The following is a 17,981-nucleotide window of genomic DNA, read 5'->3' as shown; positions in this document are numbered from 1 at the left end:
CTTCCACCTAATCATGTTTGTGCCTATTTAAGAACAACACGGAAAAACTGTTCCTGTTTCTGCAATAATACTGATTTTACACCCAGAATAGTGGAAGCTATGACTTTTGTCTGCTGTTGGATGAAATTCTCTGAGTAAACGTTTTCAATGCTGCTGCTTGATGACTCAGTTGTGTCCTTGTAGCTTGGAGCAATGTTGGGCCTTCTGAGGAACTAAAAACAGTCTGGACCAGCTGGTGTTGCTCACTGTAAACTTCCTGTCAAGTACAAAACTGTACAGATTGAGTGTTCCCAAATGACCATTTTAAAAGTAGCGCCAGACGTCATGAATGGCAATCGGAATATGTGTAATCAACTGTGGTGACAGATGTTAACAGATCAAGTTGTATTAGAAATAGAAAAATCATACGGCAAGCTTGTTTATGGTATAGTAAATTTGGTTGCAATGAATGACCATAGAGGGAGAAGCAGAGGTCTTTTTAATGTAATGAACAGCTGAGCTCGTCAAACCCCACCCCATCTACTCTGCATTGTTATGTTTGTTTCAATCCACTTCTCCCACCATGCAGCATGCTTAAACGTGCAGTCTCCTTGGTGATCACTGTTGATCAGAGCAAGGTCCCAAACCACCTGCAGTGGGGATTTTCTCTCTGCACTGCACTTTATACTGGGTTTGGGATGGCTTGGATTTACTGGATATAGCTTAAAAAGGAGGGAATTAACTCCAGAAAGGAAGAGAGAGCGCACGGAATTCTTCTGTGTGCTATCTATTTTAGCCAGCTATACGTAAACACCTACTGCACACTGCGTGCCGTGACACACATGGATCCAGCACGGCATTAAAACCACCTGTCTGATATTGTATACGTCCCTACTTTGTGCGCCATTTCACATATATTCATGACTTCATGCAAAAGGTTTCCCACAGCCATAAAAAGTAAGTTACCCTGCTGCTGTGCCACTAGCAGCAGCTGGCCACATCCCTCTCAACTCTGTCTAAATGGTCTTCCAGGAACAATAAGGGAGGGACAACTAAATAGAAAAAGAGAAAGTATTTAAGCCTAGACCATTGTCTCGTTAGAGAGAGAGTCTGCCGGCAGCATCATAAATGGCCAAAATGCAGCACATTGTCCTTCTCGTTTTGTGCTGTAGTTGTGGCTAATTATCGGCCTGGAAAATGAACTGCTGTGTGAATACCAACAGAGTTGGTGCTGAATGGGGGGCTTTTGCATTATCAGCATTGCCAAATGACATGAGACAAAAGGCAACAGGATAGTGCCATCTCCCTCTACTGCAGGGATAATGGTCAGATTGTTGGGGCTTTCAGCAGCCAGTGTGCTGCACTGTGTTGTGTTGAGAGGATATGCATGCAGGAAAAAAAAGAGGGCCGCTGCTACATTCATTTACTTTAGCCAGCTCTCAGAGTCCCTGCTGCTCTGGCACTCCAAATATGCCTGCAGAGAATGGGAAACTGCCACAGACTCACAGAGGTAAGGATATGGATAGAGGGAACAGGGGCCTTAAGTGGTTCCTCATGTCAAAGCCCTGTGGAACCAACAGTACACCCCCTCTTTCTCTGCTGCATGGTCTGCCCTGACCTTGGGCCTTTGTGAGTGTCACAGTGTTTTAGCTGTTAAGCCTTTCCTCAAACAAACAGTAACATAATGATACTTCAAACCCCTCCAGCACCACAGGGTGCCCTAAATAAGCCAGGCTTCCAAGCCTCTTCAAGTCCCTCTGCCTCCTGCTTTACCATGAATATTAATCAGGGGTGAAGGGCCGAGGAATGCCGCAGAACCAGAAGAATGTGTCTGCTGTCCAAAGTTGTCCTTCAAGAAAGTTAAACTTATTGCAACTACTTTACAAAAACAGATGAAAACACGCTGTTTGAGGTATAGATGAGATGCCCTAGCACGCATGTGACTACATGTGTAACTGGGCTTAACACGGTGGTCATGGCTGAAGCAGATTGTTGCAATATTGTGTGTCAAGTTCTCTGTCAGGTGTTCCCTAATGAAGCTATCCATTACATGCTTGCAGAGGGTGGTCCTGGTCTTGCAGGCTGATGTGTGCATTTAAAACCTTAAGCTTTATCAGGGCACAGAGATCACCGTGCACCGTGCTATTGTGTGCATCTCTGCTGACTGGCACGGTTGTCAGCAGAGAGAAGGGCTGAGGGGCCTGTGCTGGGACCAGGACTGCTTTTCCGACTGCCTGAGAACAAAGCATCTCCTCTGGCCTGTAATCAAAGCCCTGGGAAATAACAGACATGACATTCACCTGGACAAACACACATTTTCTCCTCTGTGTGTGGGTGTGTATACGTGTATGTAGTTCATGTGTGCTTGAATGAACGTCCACTTGCTCTCACTTGTAGTTGTATGAACGTACATAAAAAATAATAAAAAAATGCCTCAGGTGTTACCTCAGTGAGCTGTGGTTCTGCTGGATTTGAAAAGTATTCTTTAGCTTGGCGAGAAACAGGTCAGCTGATAGTGGCTTAGAGTCAAGTTCAATATGACTGCAAACGGCATAAAACAACTAAAGACTAAAGTCATCCGGTTGGACTGTGTCTCCGTAAGCTCAAAGCAAAAACCCAGTGAAAAGCCTCTTTCCCATCAAGCCATTATATGTTTGTGAGTGCATTTTATCACGGTGTTGTAATGGGCTTTTGGTGCATAAATGCTCGCTGGAATTCTTGAGTGCAATCAGGAAATGTTTCCTAATGTTTGGGCTTTGCTGTTTTCTGTGTGTCAACAACAAGTCCCAAGTGTCTCTCAGACTAATATTGCCATTTTTCTCTCCATACAAAGCCTATCACCTTCTCTTCTGCTTTCACAGATACGTGGAGGGAAATTGATGATTACAAATGCCCGGAAAAGCGATGCTGGGAAGTATGTGTGCGTCGGCACAAATATGGTTGGAGAACGTGAAAGCGAAATAGCTGAACTTACAGTGCTTGGTATGTACCTCAGATTTTTGTCTATTTTTCTGCTTCTAATGCTACCCCCAAAACATGCAACAGCCACACACTTTTCTTTTTTTTGGCCTGCAGAATAAAAACAAAGGTCCAGATGTTAAGCTATGATCGTCTCCCTCCCAGGTTACTAAATGGTGTCACTGACCTTTATCAGATGAAGTGTGAGATTACCTCCAATCTCACACTTCATTATGAATCTCAGGCTGTTCTCTGCAGCTTCCCTGCAAACCAGCTGCATCTTGTTTCACCGTCACTGACCTCTGACCCTGACTCTCTCTGGCCTAAGCACAGAACATGTCCAGACTCCTGATTTTTAGCATCATCTTCTTCACTTCCTTTATTTCCTTTCCCCAGAAACCTTGTCAAGATAAGAAAATTACAGTGAAATAAACTCAGAATACATAAGGGCTACCTACTCCTTCTACTTTTCTGAGTGTCATAATCAAGAAATTCTTCATTTAAGTTCTTAGTTGTCCTTACAACTTACATTTGTTTAAATGTTCATTAATATGTATTGCCCCTCTTTCTAAATAAATTAAAAAACAACAACAACAACAACTAACCATGGTATGTGGCTGTGGTTCAGGAGGTACAGCAGGTCATCTACTAATTGGAATGTTGGTGGTTTCATCCCTGGATGTTCCAGTCTGTTTGCCAAAGTATCCTTGGGCAGGATAATGAACCCAGAGTTACTCAAATGCATTAATCGGGTGTGTATGTGAATGTTAGATAGAAGCTGAATGAGACCTATATAAAAAGTGCATTGCCTGCTCGAGTAGAAGAGCACTATATAAGAACCAGTCCATTCACCATGTCCCATCTGATGGAATGTGTTAAGACTAAGAGATATGAATTTCTTATTTTTCAATATTATAAATTACTAATATAATTTTTTTTTTTTTTTTTTTTTTACTTTTGTGACTTGTTGAGCAGAGAGAGTCGGACCGAGAGTGGTATATACCATCTGGCTTCTATAGTATACTGGATTTTGTCTTATAGGTGTCTATCTTTGTTGGGGTGGGATTCAAATATTGCTATAGCTTGGATCCATGATGGATTTACAAATAAAAATACTCTAGCACCAAACATCAATATTTGGGCACATGCAGGTGCTCTAAATTGATTTCCCAAGCAATTTGACTTTCAAAAGTCAAGTTCCCTTTACTTTGCCCTACTTTACCAGATAAGCGCCACCACAAAGATTCAATCATTGAATCTTTGTGGTGGCGCTTATCTGGTAAAGTAGGGCAAAGTAAAGGGAAGTTGCACTAAAAAGAGAGAAAATGGTGAACAGCAGAGGAAGGCAAATCAGAAAACTCATTTACTGAACTGACACGTACTAGAAACTGAATAATAATGAGAGATTATATTAGCATGAACACTGACACCTTGGTTTAAATAAATACAAAACGACTGTTTTTGCCTTTTCTTTTCTTTTTTGTTTTTAAACTTTCTCCACTGTGATTTATTTTTAGTTGTTTTTTTTTTTTGTTTTTTTTTTTTTTGGACGGATCTGAGATTTTTTTATGTTTTTTTTTTATGGAATCAAAGCTTCAGCTCTATTAAAAAAACATGATTGAAGGACTGCTGTGTGTTCATTTACGTGCTCTTTTTCATCTCTGCAGAGCGTCCCAGCTTTGTCCGTCGCCCGAGTAGCCAGGTGGTGTTAGTGGACCAAAGCGTAGAGTTCAGGTGTGAGGCCCGTGGCGATCCAGTTCCCACTGTTCGCTGGAGGAAAGATGATGGTGATCTGCCGAAAGGAAGGTCTGACTCATCAACTGGTCCCCTTTCATCCCACAATACCTGCCTAAGTCACACACTCCCTGTCTTTGTTTGATCCACCCTCGCTTTTGTCTTTGTCTGCAACTGTTTTTGTCTTTGACAACATGTGATATGAGTACCTGTTTTAATCTAGGTATGAAATTCGCGAGGACCACACCCTGAAGATCCGTCGTCTGGTCTCTGCTGATGTGGGCTCCTACACATGTGTGGCAGAAAATATGGTGGGCAAGGCGGAGGCATCAGCTACGCTCACTGTCCACGGTAAGACAAAATACTCCTGTAGTCCTACAAATATGTTATTCATGGCCCCTTGGACAGCTATTCTGAATTCATTTCCATTTTGGGTTATTGTGCTGCCTGATTTAAATGCAGTTTAGCCCAGCTACGGTGCAATAATGGTCTTCAGCTTTAGCGCCACATGGTCATCACTTTCAGCTATTCTCTCTCAATTAGCTGATTGATTTCTAATAAAACAAAACGCAAAAATCCATAACAGCTGTAGAGAGCACATGGGAGCTCGGCTGTAATCGATTTCATTTGCCCTATACAAGTGGCATTACTCCGGAGGCCTGTCTTCCTTCACATTTTAAGATGTACAATAGTATTTGTGAAAATATGGAATATCTCAGTGCCTCCAGTAGCCGTCTCTACTGGATGTCTTATTAACACAGTTGGAATATAAAGCAGCTGGTCACAGAGTATGAACATTCAGAAAGAAACCATTCAGAGGAATTGGGGGCTGGGATCACCCCCCAAACCCTCCTGAGAATCAGAGGAACACAGAGACCATTTAACGGCAAACTAAGGGGGAATGCTGAGAGTCGGGTGAGACAAGACGGGTGGGAAGGAGGGGGGAGCTTAGTGGTGTTGGATGGAAGGGCAGTGAGTATGTTGGTCATGGAGGTGCCTCACCAATGATGCAGAACAGGTTGGGATTTGGGGCTGGGGGCAATTGTGGTGAAGAGGATAGAGGGGGAGAAAGAATTCTCCAGTGAGGTCAGTCATATTAATGTCACTACCAGCAGTCTGCACAGCCGAGATTTAAGGAGACAAGGCAATTCTATTCCTCTGCCAACCCCCACATGTTTAAAAAAAGATACTTCATCCTCACATGGCTACCCTTTGCAATTATTTCTTGCTTTTCTCCACAAGACAGCGATCTTTAGATTGGTTTGAGGAGCAAGATTAGGCACACCTGCCAATAAACCCGTCAATAAATCTACTTCTCTTATTGCCTTTTTTCATTCTTTCTCTCTCCCTGATGAAAGCTTAGTTAATGAAAGGGAACAGCATTGATGCACCAGTTCAATAAGCTGTTCTCCTGAGCAAGGGTCATATTTGAAATTCTAAAACCTCTCCTGTCCTGAGTGGAAATTAAATGTCTTAACCTCGGGCCAGTTCCCTGCTGTGTGGAGAAGGAGAGAAGCAAAGCCCTGACCCTCTTTTAATACATTACTGTTTGCCCACATATTATAAGAGTTAGAAAGGTACAAAAAAACACTTAAACTACAAAGAAAAACCACCTCCACAGAGTTAGAAACCAATTTTTTCTCTCCAAGTGTAACACCAGGTGAATAGCATGTAATTTAAATCATATGACTCCTTGAGCTAATGCTATGGTTAAATCCAATGATGGCTGATGCCTAAACCCAAGTTCTAAGAATCATTTCCATTTATCCTTGAATTTCATGACTTTTATTCAGACCAGGACACGAGGAGGCCATCGAGGTTGTGGCCACTGAGTAGTCCAGCTAATTAAAGACTAGCAGGCCACAGTCCCACGCCCGGAAATGACATGCTTCTAATTACAGATGTGGGCACAGGAATGGAAAGAAAAGCTGGGTAATTGTAGGTCTGAGCAGGCCAAAGTAGAGTAAATGATGTATAGGTAGTAAGATGCCGCTATAGTACTGAAGACAACAGCATTATGGGGGGCAGTCGTTTAGCCTGTGGGTTCAGTGGGCATTGCTGTTGCCCTGAATCAAAACTCAAAGTAGGGCAATATTGCTAAGCCTGAAAAGTAAAGGGGCATATAAGGCTGAAATGAAATGAATATAAATATTCTTTGAATTGAAGTTTTTCTTCTAATTGTGTGGTCATGTGTAAATGTAAGATAAAACCAGTTTAATTAAAACTGGATTTAAAAAACGGTTCAATGTAGAAGTCATTTCCTACAATGTCACTATGAAATGTCTTTATCATTGCAGCTGATTGAGCAAAAAAAATATTAGAACTATAACGAGACACGCAGTATTAAAGATACTGGCCTTCAAAGCTAATCTATTATAGAGCGGGACAGTTTCTGAGAAGAATGCTGTTCTGTATGGACGGGGAGATTTTCACGCTTTCTGTGGTGGGATTGTCAGCGAACAATGACGACATTGTGAAAGTGGCGCCTGGGGCTATTTTTCTTTCAATGCGCTCTGCTCTCATTACTAACTTAATCAGTGAATTATTGTCTTACACATGTGTTTGTCAGTCTGCTACAGCTCCTCTGGTCTTATAAATATGTCAAGTGAAATATTCATTTGATTGATGGAAGAAACACAGAATTGGCCAAGTCACCAGCTCTATTTATACATTGATTGTAAAATAGCTAATCTAAGCCACTTGAGAATGTAGTCCTGAGATAGTTTGTTCAGCTATTCATTAAGTTATGAAAATACAAAATCTATAAGGTTTAAGAATTAGAAAAAAACACACTACAGTGGGCATGGGGACAATGTTTATGCAGTATGGAATTTAAACATTGTTTCACATTGTAGTGCACAGAATTTTAAAAAAAGTCGATGTGTTATTATTTCTTAGCTGGTTAAGTTTGTCCTTAGCCATGATTTATGTGCATAAAGGTCATGAATGCAATGGTGGTCCCTAGAGCAGCGCTGCTAATAACCCATGTAAAGGGTCTGGAAGGAGACTTGGAACTGGTGCCAAAACAGAGTGAATGAGAGGAACTTTCCCGCCGGCTTTGTGTGTGCAGTTCGAGTTATAATAAATACCAAAACCTGTGATAATAAATATTTGCCTGTTGTTGTGAGATCTCCACTTCGGCTCATGTACAGAATACAAAATCTCAGCGAGGGACAGAATAAAGTATGATGTACATCTCCCAGTGGGAGCTGCTATTAATCAGGCCAAATCCTCTGCATGCAGCCTGAGTCTTGTGTTGATGACAGGCCCACTGAACAGCAGCCTCGATCAAACCCCTATAAATATCTCTGCTGTGGTCTTCGGTACATAGTCTGCCTCCTATTGGGCTGGATGCCACAGTGCTCGGTGTGTTTTCCTCGGCTGCTCTGATCAGCTTATCGATAGACTAACCTCTGCTCTGTGAGCCAGAAGAAAGCTCACAACAAAGTAGCCAGGTCAGGTTTAAAGATCTCCTCTCCCACCAGGTCCACAATTGTGATCACAGCAGCATGGGAGAGGTAGGGTTACCTAATTAAAGGCTTAGACACACATGAATGGGTGTGTGGAAGCGTTGCAAGGTGAAGGGGGTGTTGTGTATGTTCACATTACTGTGTGTTCCTGGAGCATCTCGCACATGGATAGTGCTGAGCGTCTTCTAGGTTTGTTTGATGTGCGTGCTATTTGCATTTTAAAGGCCAGCGATAGGCAGGGGGAGGAGGAAGAGGTTGGTCATTACTCTGACTGACAGCGTTTATGTTTCCGAGGGAGCCGTTGAAGCAGACAGATTAGATAAGGTGAGTGATTGGCTGGGGGAGATTTATGACCGGAGAGTGACAGTTAACATTCACCTTGTGTTTTTATAGTCCCGGGGTACATTTGCAAGGCTACATTTAAGAGACTGGTGTAGCCATTCCTAAGGGTGCTCTAAACCTCATTAAGGGTGTAGGGATGTTCACCTTCACACAACACCTGGAACAAGAGGAAAAAGGATAAACAAAGCTTGATGTTGCTGAGCATAAAACATCTGCTCTGTGTGCTTCATATCGCTGTGCCTTTTTATTTCACTTAGTCTGCCATTTTTCCTGTCCTTGAACACCTTCCCAAATTAAAATCACATTGAATCAGATGCATTTCAATGCCTTTCTGACTCATTCACAGGAATTATTCTTTGCATGTTATCGTGTGGTCCCTAGGGTTTGAGTGAAGTATGAAATATGACATGTTTTACTGATGATGGCATGATTATTTGTACATGTGGACATCACATTGTTTTCCTTGTCTCTCCTCTTTGTGTCATGCTGTTTAATATTTATTTATTCACCTTTGGGTTGTTGTTGTGTTTTTGTTTCCTTTTTAGTTGTGTCTGGTAAGTTGAAATGTCACCCGTCACCTATTCACCGCCCTGACAGAGACAGGAAGCTGTCACAACCCCCCTCCATTCTCCTCACATCACCTCTCCACCATCCAATCAGCACTCATGTTTCAGTTGTCACGGGCAACAGTGGCAAAAGGACATTAATGGGTAAAAAAAAAAAAAAAAAGTACACTCAGCTTGGGCCTCCAAGGTAAAGCTGCACCATTTCATTCTATTATTTCCCCCTTTTATGCATTCCCAAACCCCATCTTATTCATGGACAAATTATTTCTGTATTTCAAGTGACAGTTTTCAGATTGCTTTTCTTATGTATTATACAGCCACTGTGTAAAAAATATGAAAATGTGTGCAGAGTTGTATCATTTGAGGGCATATCCACAGCACTTTTGATATTAAAAGCGTAAACTGGGCTGCCTCTCGACCTCTACATACAGGTTATTTGTCCTCACAGGCTGAGACTAGTGTCACCATGTGACATTGGTCTGTGTCACCACACTTTGTCTGAGATGGACTTTGTCATTAACATGCATGGATATGGCATTGTGGTTGAGGTCTGCACTACTGGAGGGTGTCAGCATGGACAGATGGCTTAAATTTATTCCCCATTTCCATGTAAATTTTAATGGTCCATGCCCTTGCCCATGCAAATGAGGGGCACAGGAGTGAGCCTTGTTTTTTCTATTCATTACAACAATAATATGCTTGCATTTTTGCATTTGATCAGCATACTGTTTGATCTGCTGTGCACACATCATGTAAAGTTTTGAAAACGAGCCGGATTCAATAACAGATTAAATACAAGCACATTGGCCTGCGCTTACATTTCCTTTGTCTTCTATTCATAGAACTCAGACCCTCTTGTAACTATAATACTGTGATAAATGTAATAGGCAGTAGTGTGTTTGTCTATTCATTGGCTAACCATTTTCATGGCTGTCCTCCAGTACCGCCAGCATTTGTGGTAAGACCGAAGAACCAGGTGGTTGGAGTTGGCAGAACTGTCACCTTCCAGTGTGAGGCCACTGGAAACCCACAACCGGCCATTTTCTGGCAGCGGGAAGGCAGTCAGGTAAATAAAATAAACTGCAGTAAAAGTTTTCATCTCAAAAAGCTTTGTAAATAACTATTTGTAAGCTTATTTCACATGATTGGCTATCATTTTAGAATGAAATCTTCCATCTGTCCAGTTGATTTGCTCAAGGAAATACTAAAATGGTGACCACATGTAATCCTTTTTCATCCATTCTAGAACCTGCTGTTCTCCTATCAACCTCCTCAACCCTCCAGTCGGTTTTCAGTGTCTCAGACTGGGGATCTGACCATCACTGATGCTGTGCGCTCAGATGGGGGATACTACAGCTGCCAGGCCCTCAACATTGCTGGCAGTGTGATCACCAAGGCTCTGCTAGAGGTCACAGATGGTAGGCAAACTTTTTTTAAACACCCTTTTTGCATATAACAAAGCCTGAGAGAGAATTAGGAACACTAGGAGGACATTTAGAGGAATATGTCGGATAATACTTCGGAATTTCAGATAATCTTTGGTTTATTGGTATAATGCTGTTCAAATGTAATGCTGTGGCTTTGCTTCAGAGCATATTAATATCCAAAGTGAGGTTTGTGAGGTCTGGTCTGGCCAGTTCGTTGTGTTCCTGTCAGAGGTAGAGACTCTCTGGTGCCTGTGCACCCAGACCGTGGCGCAGTACTTGGCTTCGCTGGCTTCACACTGGCTAAAGTCTCCTTCAGTATTCCATGGCTGGCTTGCTGCTGTCTACTGTTGGAAGACTGTAGCCATGTGGTGAGGTCTGGATTGGGTCCTCTAATTACCCTTCTAGCCAATCCCTGACAAGCCTGGTGGACTAACCTTGGCTTCACTTCCACCATTCCCACAGTAATCTGGGCAGCTATTAGTTTGTCTATGACACACCTAGATTCATCCCTTCATTTAACAAATGTCCTTCTTCATTTAAGACCTACAATGGCGTGCTCCAAATCTACGTCCTCCTCTCTCTCTCATTCTGTCGTGCTCTCTGGATAATAATAACAGTTATTAAAGTGAGCAGGCCGCTCTGAGGCCACTACTTCTCCGCAGGCAGATTTGGTAATTACAGGTCATGCTGACAGTGTTTTAGTAATTGCACCATCCCCGGCACAAAAGCAAAGACAAAGCAGCCCACAGATTACACCACAGCATGGTTCTGAAGATCTACGCACACATACATATATCATTATGTGTTGCTTTTACACTGTGTTAGATATTAATTTGAGTTCTTCTCACTGAATGCAACTTGCTAGTAAATCAGTGGGGCTGACAGCAGTGGTCATCAATAGTGCTATGAATAATAATGATAATCTGGGGGAGGCAGAAAACCTATAGTAGGAATATGATGAATCGCAAACGGCAGAAATTATTTAAAGTCTTCCGCCGTTTTTGTGCATTACATCCTTTTTCTGTCAAACACACGCTTTTACTCTGTCTTTGTTTGATTTGTGTTGAACACCCGGGGTTCACAGGCTGTGAGACAGGGAGGAGTTTAAACATCCTCATGCTAATACCTTTGTCTGTTCTGGCTAGATGCTTTTTTTTTAAGCCTTTTTTCCCTGTTTGGTGTTTTATGGCAGGGGGATGGGCCAGGGAATTGTTGGCTGCAAGCGTTTTTATGTATACTGCTAGTCTTATGGTGGATCTGCAGCGAGAGGACTGAAGTATCTGAGCCGCTTTCATTTTAATTACACTGTTTTTATTTGGCTAAGTTGGACTCCTGCTGTTGAATGATTAGAAAATTGCTTCCAGTTCTTAAAATTGAATTGAATTCCTCTCCTGCTACCATTGCAGTTTTCCCATTCTTTCATTGTTACAAGGTTGTTTACCCAATTCTCACCGTTCTATACCTTTTGTGTGTTTACTCCCACAAGCTGGATATAACTGACTGAATCCCGTGTCTTTTCTTTCCCCGCTACACCACATGAAACCTTCACAGATTAGCGCCATCCACATAATTGCCCATTTTCCTTCCTGCTTCCACAGTTGTGTCAGACCGCCCGCCACCAGTCATCCGCCAAGGCCCAACCAATCAGACGGTGGCTGTGGATGGCACGGTTGTTCTTAACTGTGTGACATCTGGTAACCCTACACCCACCATCCTGTGGAGGAAGGACAGCGTCTTAGTGTCCACACATGACTCCAGGGTCAAGCAACTGGACACAGGTGCACTGCAGATACGCTATGCAAAGGTGAGACACCTGGACACATTTAAAAAAAGTCTGTTTTTAGTGTCAAGCAAAGTTAAAGGACAGCGTAGTACCCACTGCTGTTCATAATTTCACTCAAAATCTGCTAAATTGCCATGTATTTATATACACTATATATAATACATGATTTCAATCCATTTAAAATAGACTTCAAGGTTACCCATATCACATGCATAATGTGCTTGGCAAACCCCTGCTGGTTGGTAAATAAAGCATGTGTTGCCTGCCAGCAGCCAACCCTCAGCAGGCTGTCAGTCAGTTGCCGCAGATCTGAAATGGAGTCTGTGAAGTTGAACAGTCTGTAGTTCTTGTCAGTCAGCAGGCGCTGTGGGCTGCGTGTGTGTGTGTGCGCGCACACGTCTATGTGTCATGGCAAGCTGTGTGATGCTGAACACACTTCTAGGTAGAGACAAGGAGGGGGTAACGACGTGTCTTCCAGATGGAGGCGTCACAGGGTCAGAGGTCACGTCATTTTGCGGCGTTCTGATGAATGCCGGCACGTCTTGTGGTGACAAGATTGCAGTGCAACTGGGCCGCCAGGCAGGAAAGGAGATGCATTTGAACCCTTCCCCTGCTGTAGAAGAGTAAACTCTGCAGGCACTTTACATTAATGAACTTGTCATTTATACCAGACAATATTTTAATGAAGATGTTTTTGATGTTTGGGATGATATATTTTATTCATATTGTTTTGCGGGTGTTACTTTTTTAATGAATTTTATTCTTATTTGGGTGGGGGGAAAACAGAGGTCTGTTGACAGGATATCCTTATACTTCATGATTCAAACATTTATCTTTTTCATTTTTTCTGTTTTACTGTCTAAACATAAGCACAGTAGTGTCAGAATAGCATCAATCACTAACAAACCGTAACAGAGTCATTAGTATCAAGCAGAGGCATAGACTCCAGCTGACAGAACAGACAGTTTTAAAAATGTACCTTTTTGTAATCTGTGCCATTATGTTTATGTTTCATGTTTGGCTTATTAGCATCTTAGAAACTTGTCAACAAATCTCAGTTAAATTAGGAGGAAATTCAGGCTACAAGCCAAGAAATTCTGATTTGTTTTTGGTTGGATCCAGATCCAGATGTCTGGAACTTTGACTTTATTTTTTAAAGAGAACATGTGTTTCTTCAGTTTTTCTTAAACTGCTGCATTTTAACTGAAAGAACTCTTTCCCCTGAATCTAATGCATTAATAGAATTTTATTAAAATTTTATTTTTATTCAAAACAAACTAGTCAGAAAGAAAGACAAATAAGCCCTTTTCCAGTTATGCCCAGTTCCACAAATATACTTAATTACCCATTAGCTGCACAATGGTTCACATTTTCCAAAATGCAAGTGAACCTTGTCTTTGTCTGGCAAAGTTACAGTACATCTACAAGCACATGAATCATGAATCAAGGTTTAAACATATACCACATGTGTTGCACAGAGCAGTCACTTTCATGTTTGGCATTCAGGTGGATGGCAAAGGGAGAAAAGGTCTCCAATTAGTGTATGATCCTGTGAAAATCTTTTCCATTTGACTAGGAATGCTCCGCCACTTTTGGCCTTTCCAGCTGCTTTCCCCCAGTTTCTGCTCAAAAGGAGATGATATTGAGATTATCAGGCAATGACAGCTGCCTGCTACAGACTCCTTCGGCATGTCAATAAGCAAAAGCAATGATGGTAGGGTGAAGATAACAAGAGGCAGAGCCCAGTTCAGGAAACCGTGGGACACATTTAAATAATTTCCATTTAAACAAACATCCTCCCTTCTCCTCCTCCTCTTTCAGCTCAGTGACACTGGCAGCTACACCTGCACTGCCTCCACACCCAGTGGAGAGGCCTCTTGGAAAGCCTATTTAGAGGTCCAAGGTAAGCCTAACCACTTTACTAACAAGTGTATTCTTTTTTTTCTCGTTTATTTTGGTGATTGTGTTTATTTAAACTGAAGGCGAACACGAGACATAAGCCTTGGAGATGTTCCACATTCCCCTGGTTGTTGGAAAACAGCAGTAGACTATGTTTTCCTTATTATTTGCCTTTCTCTGTTCTGCATTTAGAATCTGGGGCCCAATTCCAGCCAAACAGACCTACTGACCCAAACCTGATCCCCAGCGCTCCTTCCAAACCTGAGGTCACTGATGTTACCCGTAGCTCTGTCACGCTTTCCTGGAAACCAAACCTTAATGCTGGAGCCACGCCCACTTCCTATATCATAGAAGCCTTCAGGTAAAGCTTGGCCAAGAACAAACTAATAACTGGAGGGCTTCATTTAAAGCTTTTTAAATCTTAATTCTCTTTGTGGTGTGTCCACAGTCATGCATCAGGAAGCAGCTGGCAGACCTTGGCAGAGCATGTGAAACCTGAGTCATTTGTACTGAAGGGCTTGAAGCCCAGTGCAGTCTACCTCTTCTTAGTACGGGCAGCCAATGCCTATGGGCTGAGCGATCCCAGTCCAATCACTGATGCTGTGAAAACACAAGGTGAGAACTATATAATAAATTCTTATTGATGTAAATTTAAAAATATAATAATGTCACATTTGGAGTTTTAAAATATGACCACTATTTTTCATTTTTGTTCGCCTCCACACAGATATCCCTCCCACCAGTCAGGGTGTGGACCATCGTCAGATTCAGAGGGAGCTAGGAGATGCTGTCATCCACCTGCACAACCCCACTATTCTCTCCTCCTCATCTGTCAGGGTTCAGTGGACAGTGAGTATAATTTTAGCAATGAATGGACTGTTGTAGTTTGTTTTTTCTCAGGATCAGATTGCAGAGTGGATCGCTGGTATAGCTCGTCACTAGAGCTTCAAGGTTAGTTTAGTTATAGGCCTATGGTCAATTTGTCAGACCACTCAGCCGAGCAGATGCACTAACATCCTAGCATCGTACAGAGAAAGGACACTGCAGAAAGCAGCCTGGAACACAATCCAAGTTTTCTTAGTGTCCATCTGGCATCAGTCTGAACTGGTCAGCTGGCCAGAAACCAAAGATTTGCAGTTCTGTCTATAGCAGACCACTCATCCACCCAAAAGCTAGACTTCAGAGCACAACCTCTTGCAACAGGCCATGTAGTGCTATATAGCAGTGTGTGCCATGCCAGACTGTGCCATCTAAGATTGAAAACAGTTGACGGCTGTTAAAATAATACGAGTGAGAAGGAAGAAGCTGCCAACTCATGCTCTAAAGTAGAAATGGCTTACAGATGTTAAAATGGATAGGTGGGTGAGGAAGAAGTAGAAACGGCAGCTCATGGTGATTTTTCTTTTCTGGTACAAGCTAAATAACAAGTACCAATGGCCTTCTATAACTAATCTGGCAAATGTATGTTTTTGGAACAATGCAAATACGCTTTTATGCTCCACCGACTTCCTTGCATAGTAGATATTAGACTATAGGATGGGGGTCACCAAGGGGCAAAAACAATCCCAGTTCTGTCTTTTGACACAAGGCCACCCCAGCATTCCCAGGTATTATGAAGTGCCATAGTGAGTGATAAATGGGGCTTAGGAAATGTAAAAAGGATACTGACATGTCAAGACTGATTTAAACCATTACTGCCCAGTTGCTCTGTCTCGCTGGAATGTTCCAGTAAAAGACATGACAGGAGGGAGCACCACAACTTCCTTGTTTTGTGGGGTTAAATCTATTCTCAATGTGCAGTTTCTTGGTTTTACATTTTCCTTTGTGTTGTGGTAAATGCTTGCACAGTTTTCAGCTTAATGAAGACCACCTGAGCCAGCAGCATATTTTATGGGGGAGGGATAAAGAAATCACTAAAATCTTTACAAGCCAGTGCTGCCTGCCTTCCACAGGGACTCATAGGGATATTAGCATACTGGTTAGCAGTTATTCTTTTCTTTTCCATGTTGGAAGTAACATTAATTATCACTATGATTTAAACAAATGTCTTTATTCAGCTACACACCATTTTTTGTTTGTTTGTATTTTTGTTTTGTTTTTTACTACTACTACTACTACTTCGTGTATAAAGGTGCACTTTTTATTCTCTTTCCTGACTTTAGCAGTCAGTAGAGAGCAGGACAGGATGAGACAGGCAGTTCTGGGAGTCTGGGCCCTATTTAAGCAGCTCCAGACTTGGAGGAACCTTTGGCCAATGACCTCATAGTGTGGTTTGCACAAATCACTGCTGCTCCAAATGGCGCATAGACAGACTTTCGAAAGGAGAAATGTAGAAGATGGGGATGGATAAACAGAGGGGTGATGTGATGAGTTAGCACCCCATTCCATCTGCATCTGGCGAACCTCTTTGCATGAATCCATGGCTGTCCAGTGATGCTACAGTTTATTACGCTGCCGTATCATTTTCCACTGTTACTTGTGACATGCATGATCCAGTTAAGCTGACACCACCTTTGCCTCTGTTCCTGTTGCGTTCACTAGGTGGAGCAGCAGTCACAGTACATCCAGGGCTACAAGGTGATGTACAGGCCTTCACCAGAGGGGCAACAGAGGAGTGAATGGGCCGTGTTTGAGGTGCGAACCCCTGGGGAGGGCAGCGCCGTCGTGCCGCACCTTCGGAAGGGCGTCACATACGAATTCAAAGTCCGCCCCTTCTTCAATGAATTCCAGGGAACAGACAGTGATGTCAAAATTGGCAAGACGCTGGAGGAAGGTGGGGAGGGTGTAAATGTGTACGGCTGTGTGCAAGAGTGCTTCAGTGCTTGCATGTGTGCATGCATGTTTTCATGTTTACACAGTTTTATATGCACGGCTTGCATGTGTGAGAGAATACAACAGCTGCTGGCAGCAGGCAGGATTATGTTATCGCTAACTGTGTTATATTCACGCATGCTTGGGTATGGCGAGCAATATACGACACCCCAGTTGCAAGTGTTATACTCATTTTTCATAAGGGTGTGGTTGTGGCAGACTTGTGAGGTTTGGTTTAAACCCAACTGCAAATTTTAATTTGTAGTGCAGAGTGTTTACTGGAGTGCGTGCGTTTTTCTGTGTTGCATGTGTGGGAGTGTTTTGATCTTTTTCTGCTGGATTCTCCTTTGTTTCCAATTGTGTCGATAATTGTTTCTGGAGTTCTAAACATAACGTTTGTTTTCTCATAATGATGTGTGTTTGTAACACTCACGCACACTGTGACTTTTTCTTTTGTGTGCGCTTAATTACCATCACAGGTTGGCGCTCACACAGCAGCATATGCCCCAGCACTATAACTGTCTATTCTGAATAACAGTTGTTTGCTTTTACCCCCCAAAAAACACTTACATTTAGCAAAGTGATGTTTCAGATTAAAAAAAAATGCTTATAAATTTGATAATTAGTCATTTGTTCACACATGAGCTTTAGTCACGCACAGAAGAAATTCTGACAGCTAAATTGCACAGAGAAAGCAGGGAGAGACTGTAGGCACTTAGGCTTTTTTTTTCCCCTATCATATATGAACATTTTTTTTCTTTTGTCTACCTCCCCAGCCCCCAGTGCCCCTCCTCGTAAGGTTACAGTGACAGAGAGTGGGGACAATGGGACTGCCATCATCGTCTCCTGGCAACCCCCTCCAGAAGAGGAGCAGAATGGGGTGGTCCAGGAGTACAAGGTAACAAGGAAGAAAAAAAACCCAAACAGCCAGCACTTACCTCAGGTCTGAGCAAGTAGGACTGTTCAGAAAGAGACACAAAGGAGACAAAACAGAGGTGAAGATGCTCAGATA

General features: G+C 42.5%; 1 protein-coding gene and 1 long non-coding RNA gene across 10 annotated transcripts in view; one reads left to right on the top strand and one right to left on the bottom strand.

The window, feature by feature from the left end:
* Window positions 1–17,981, top strand: part of robo1 (roundabout, axon guidance receptor, homolog 1) — a 198,974-nt gene that overhangs the window by 157,384 nt on the left and 23,609 nt on the right. For 6 of the 9 annotated variants that reach the window (XM_082503129.1, XM_082503128.1, XM_082503130.1 and 3 more), the window contains 12 exons: window positions 2,841–2,961; window positions 4,605–4,743; window positions 4,895–5,040; window positions 10,000–10,115; window positions 10,296–10,467; window positions 12,075–12,280; window positions 14,081–14,162; window positions 14,351–14,519; window positions 14,607–14,773; window positions 14,886–15,007; window positions 16,700–16,931; window positions 17,746–17,867. In XM_082503129.1, the coding sequence (XP_082359255.1) occupies window positions 2,841–2,961; window positions 4,605–4,743; window positions 4,895–5,040; window positions 10,000–10,115; window positions 10,296–10,467; window positions 12,075–12,280; window positions 14,081–14,162; window positions 14,351–14,519; window positions 14,607–14,773; window positions 14,886–15,007; window positions 16,700–16,931; window positions 17,746–17,867 (1,794 nt within the window). Of the gene's footprint in view, window positions 1–2,840; window positions 2,962–4,604; window positions 4,744–4,894; window positions 5,041–9,990; window positions 10,116–10,295; window positions 10,468–12,074; window positions 12,281–14,080; window positions 14,163–14,350; window positions 14,520–14,606; window positions 14,774–14,885; window positions 15,008–16,699; window positions 16,932–17,745; window positions 17,868–17,981 lie in introns of all 9 variants that reach the window. The other 3 variants (XM_082503135.1, XM_082503127.1, XM_082503132.1) reach the window with 1 other exon arrangement.
* Window positions 1–17,981, bottom strand: part of LOC309687870 — a 72,477-nt gene that overhangs the window by 38,722 nt on the left and 15,774 nt on the right. The gene's annotated exons all lie outside the window — the stretch shown is intronic.

This window comes from Aulonocara stuartgranti, assembly GCF_965226115.1.
Source record: "Aulonocara stuartgranti genome assembly, chromosome: 14".
Classification (NCBI taxonomy): domain Eukaryota; kingdom Metazoa; phylum Chordata; class Actinopteri; order Cichliformes; family Cichlidae; genus Aulonocara; species Aulonocara stuartgranti.
Note: the sequence above shows the minus strand (reverse complement) of the source record. Positions and strands in the feature narration are given on the sequence as shown.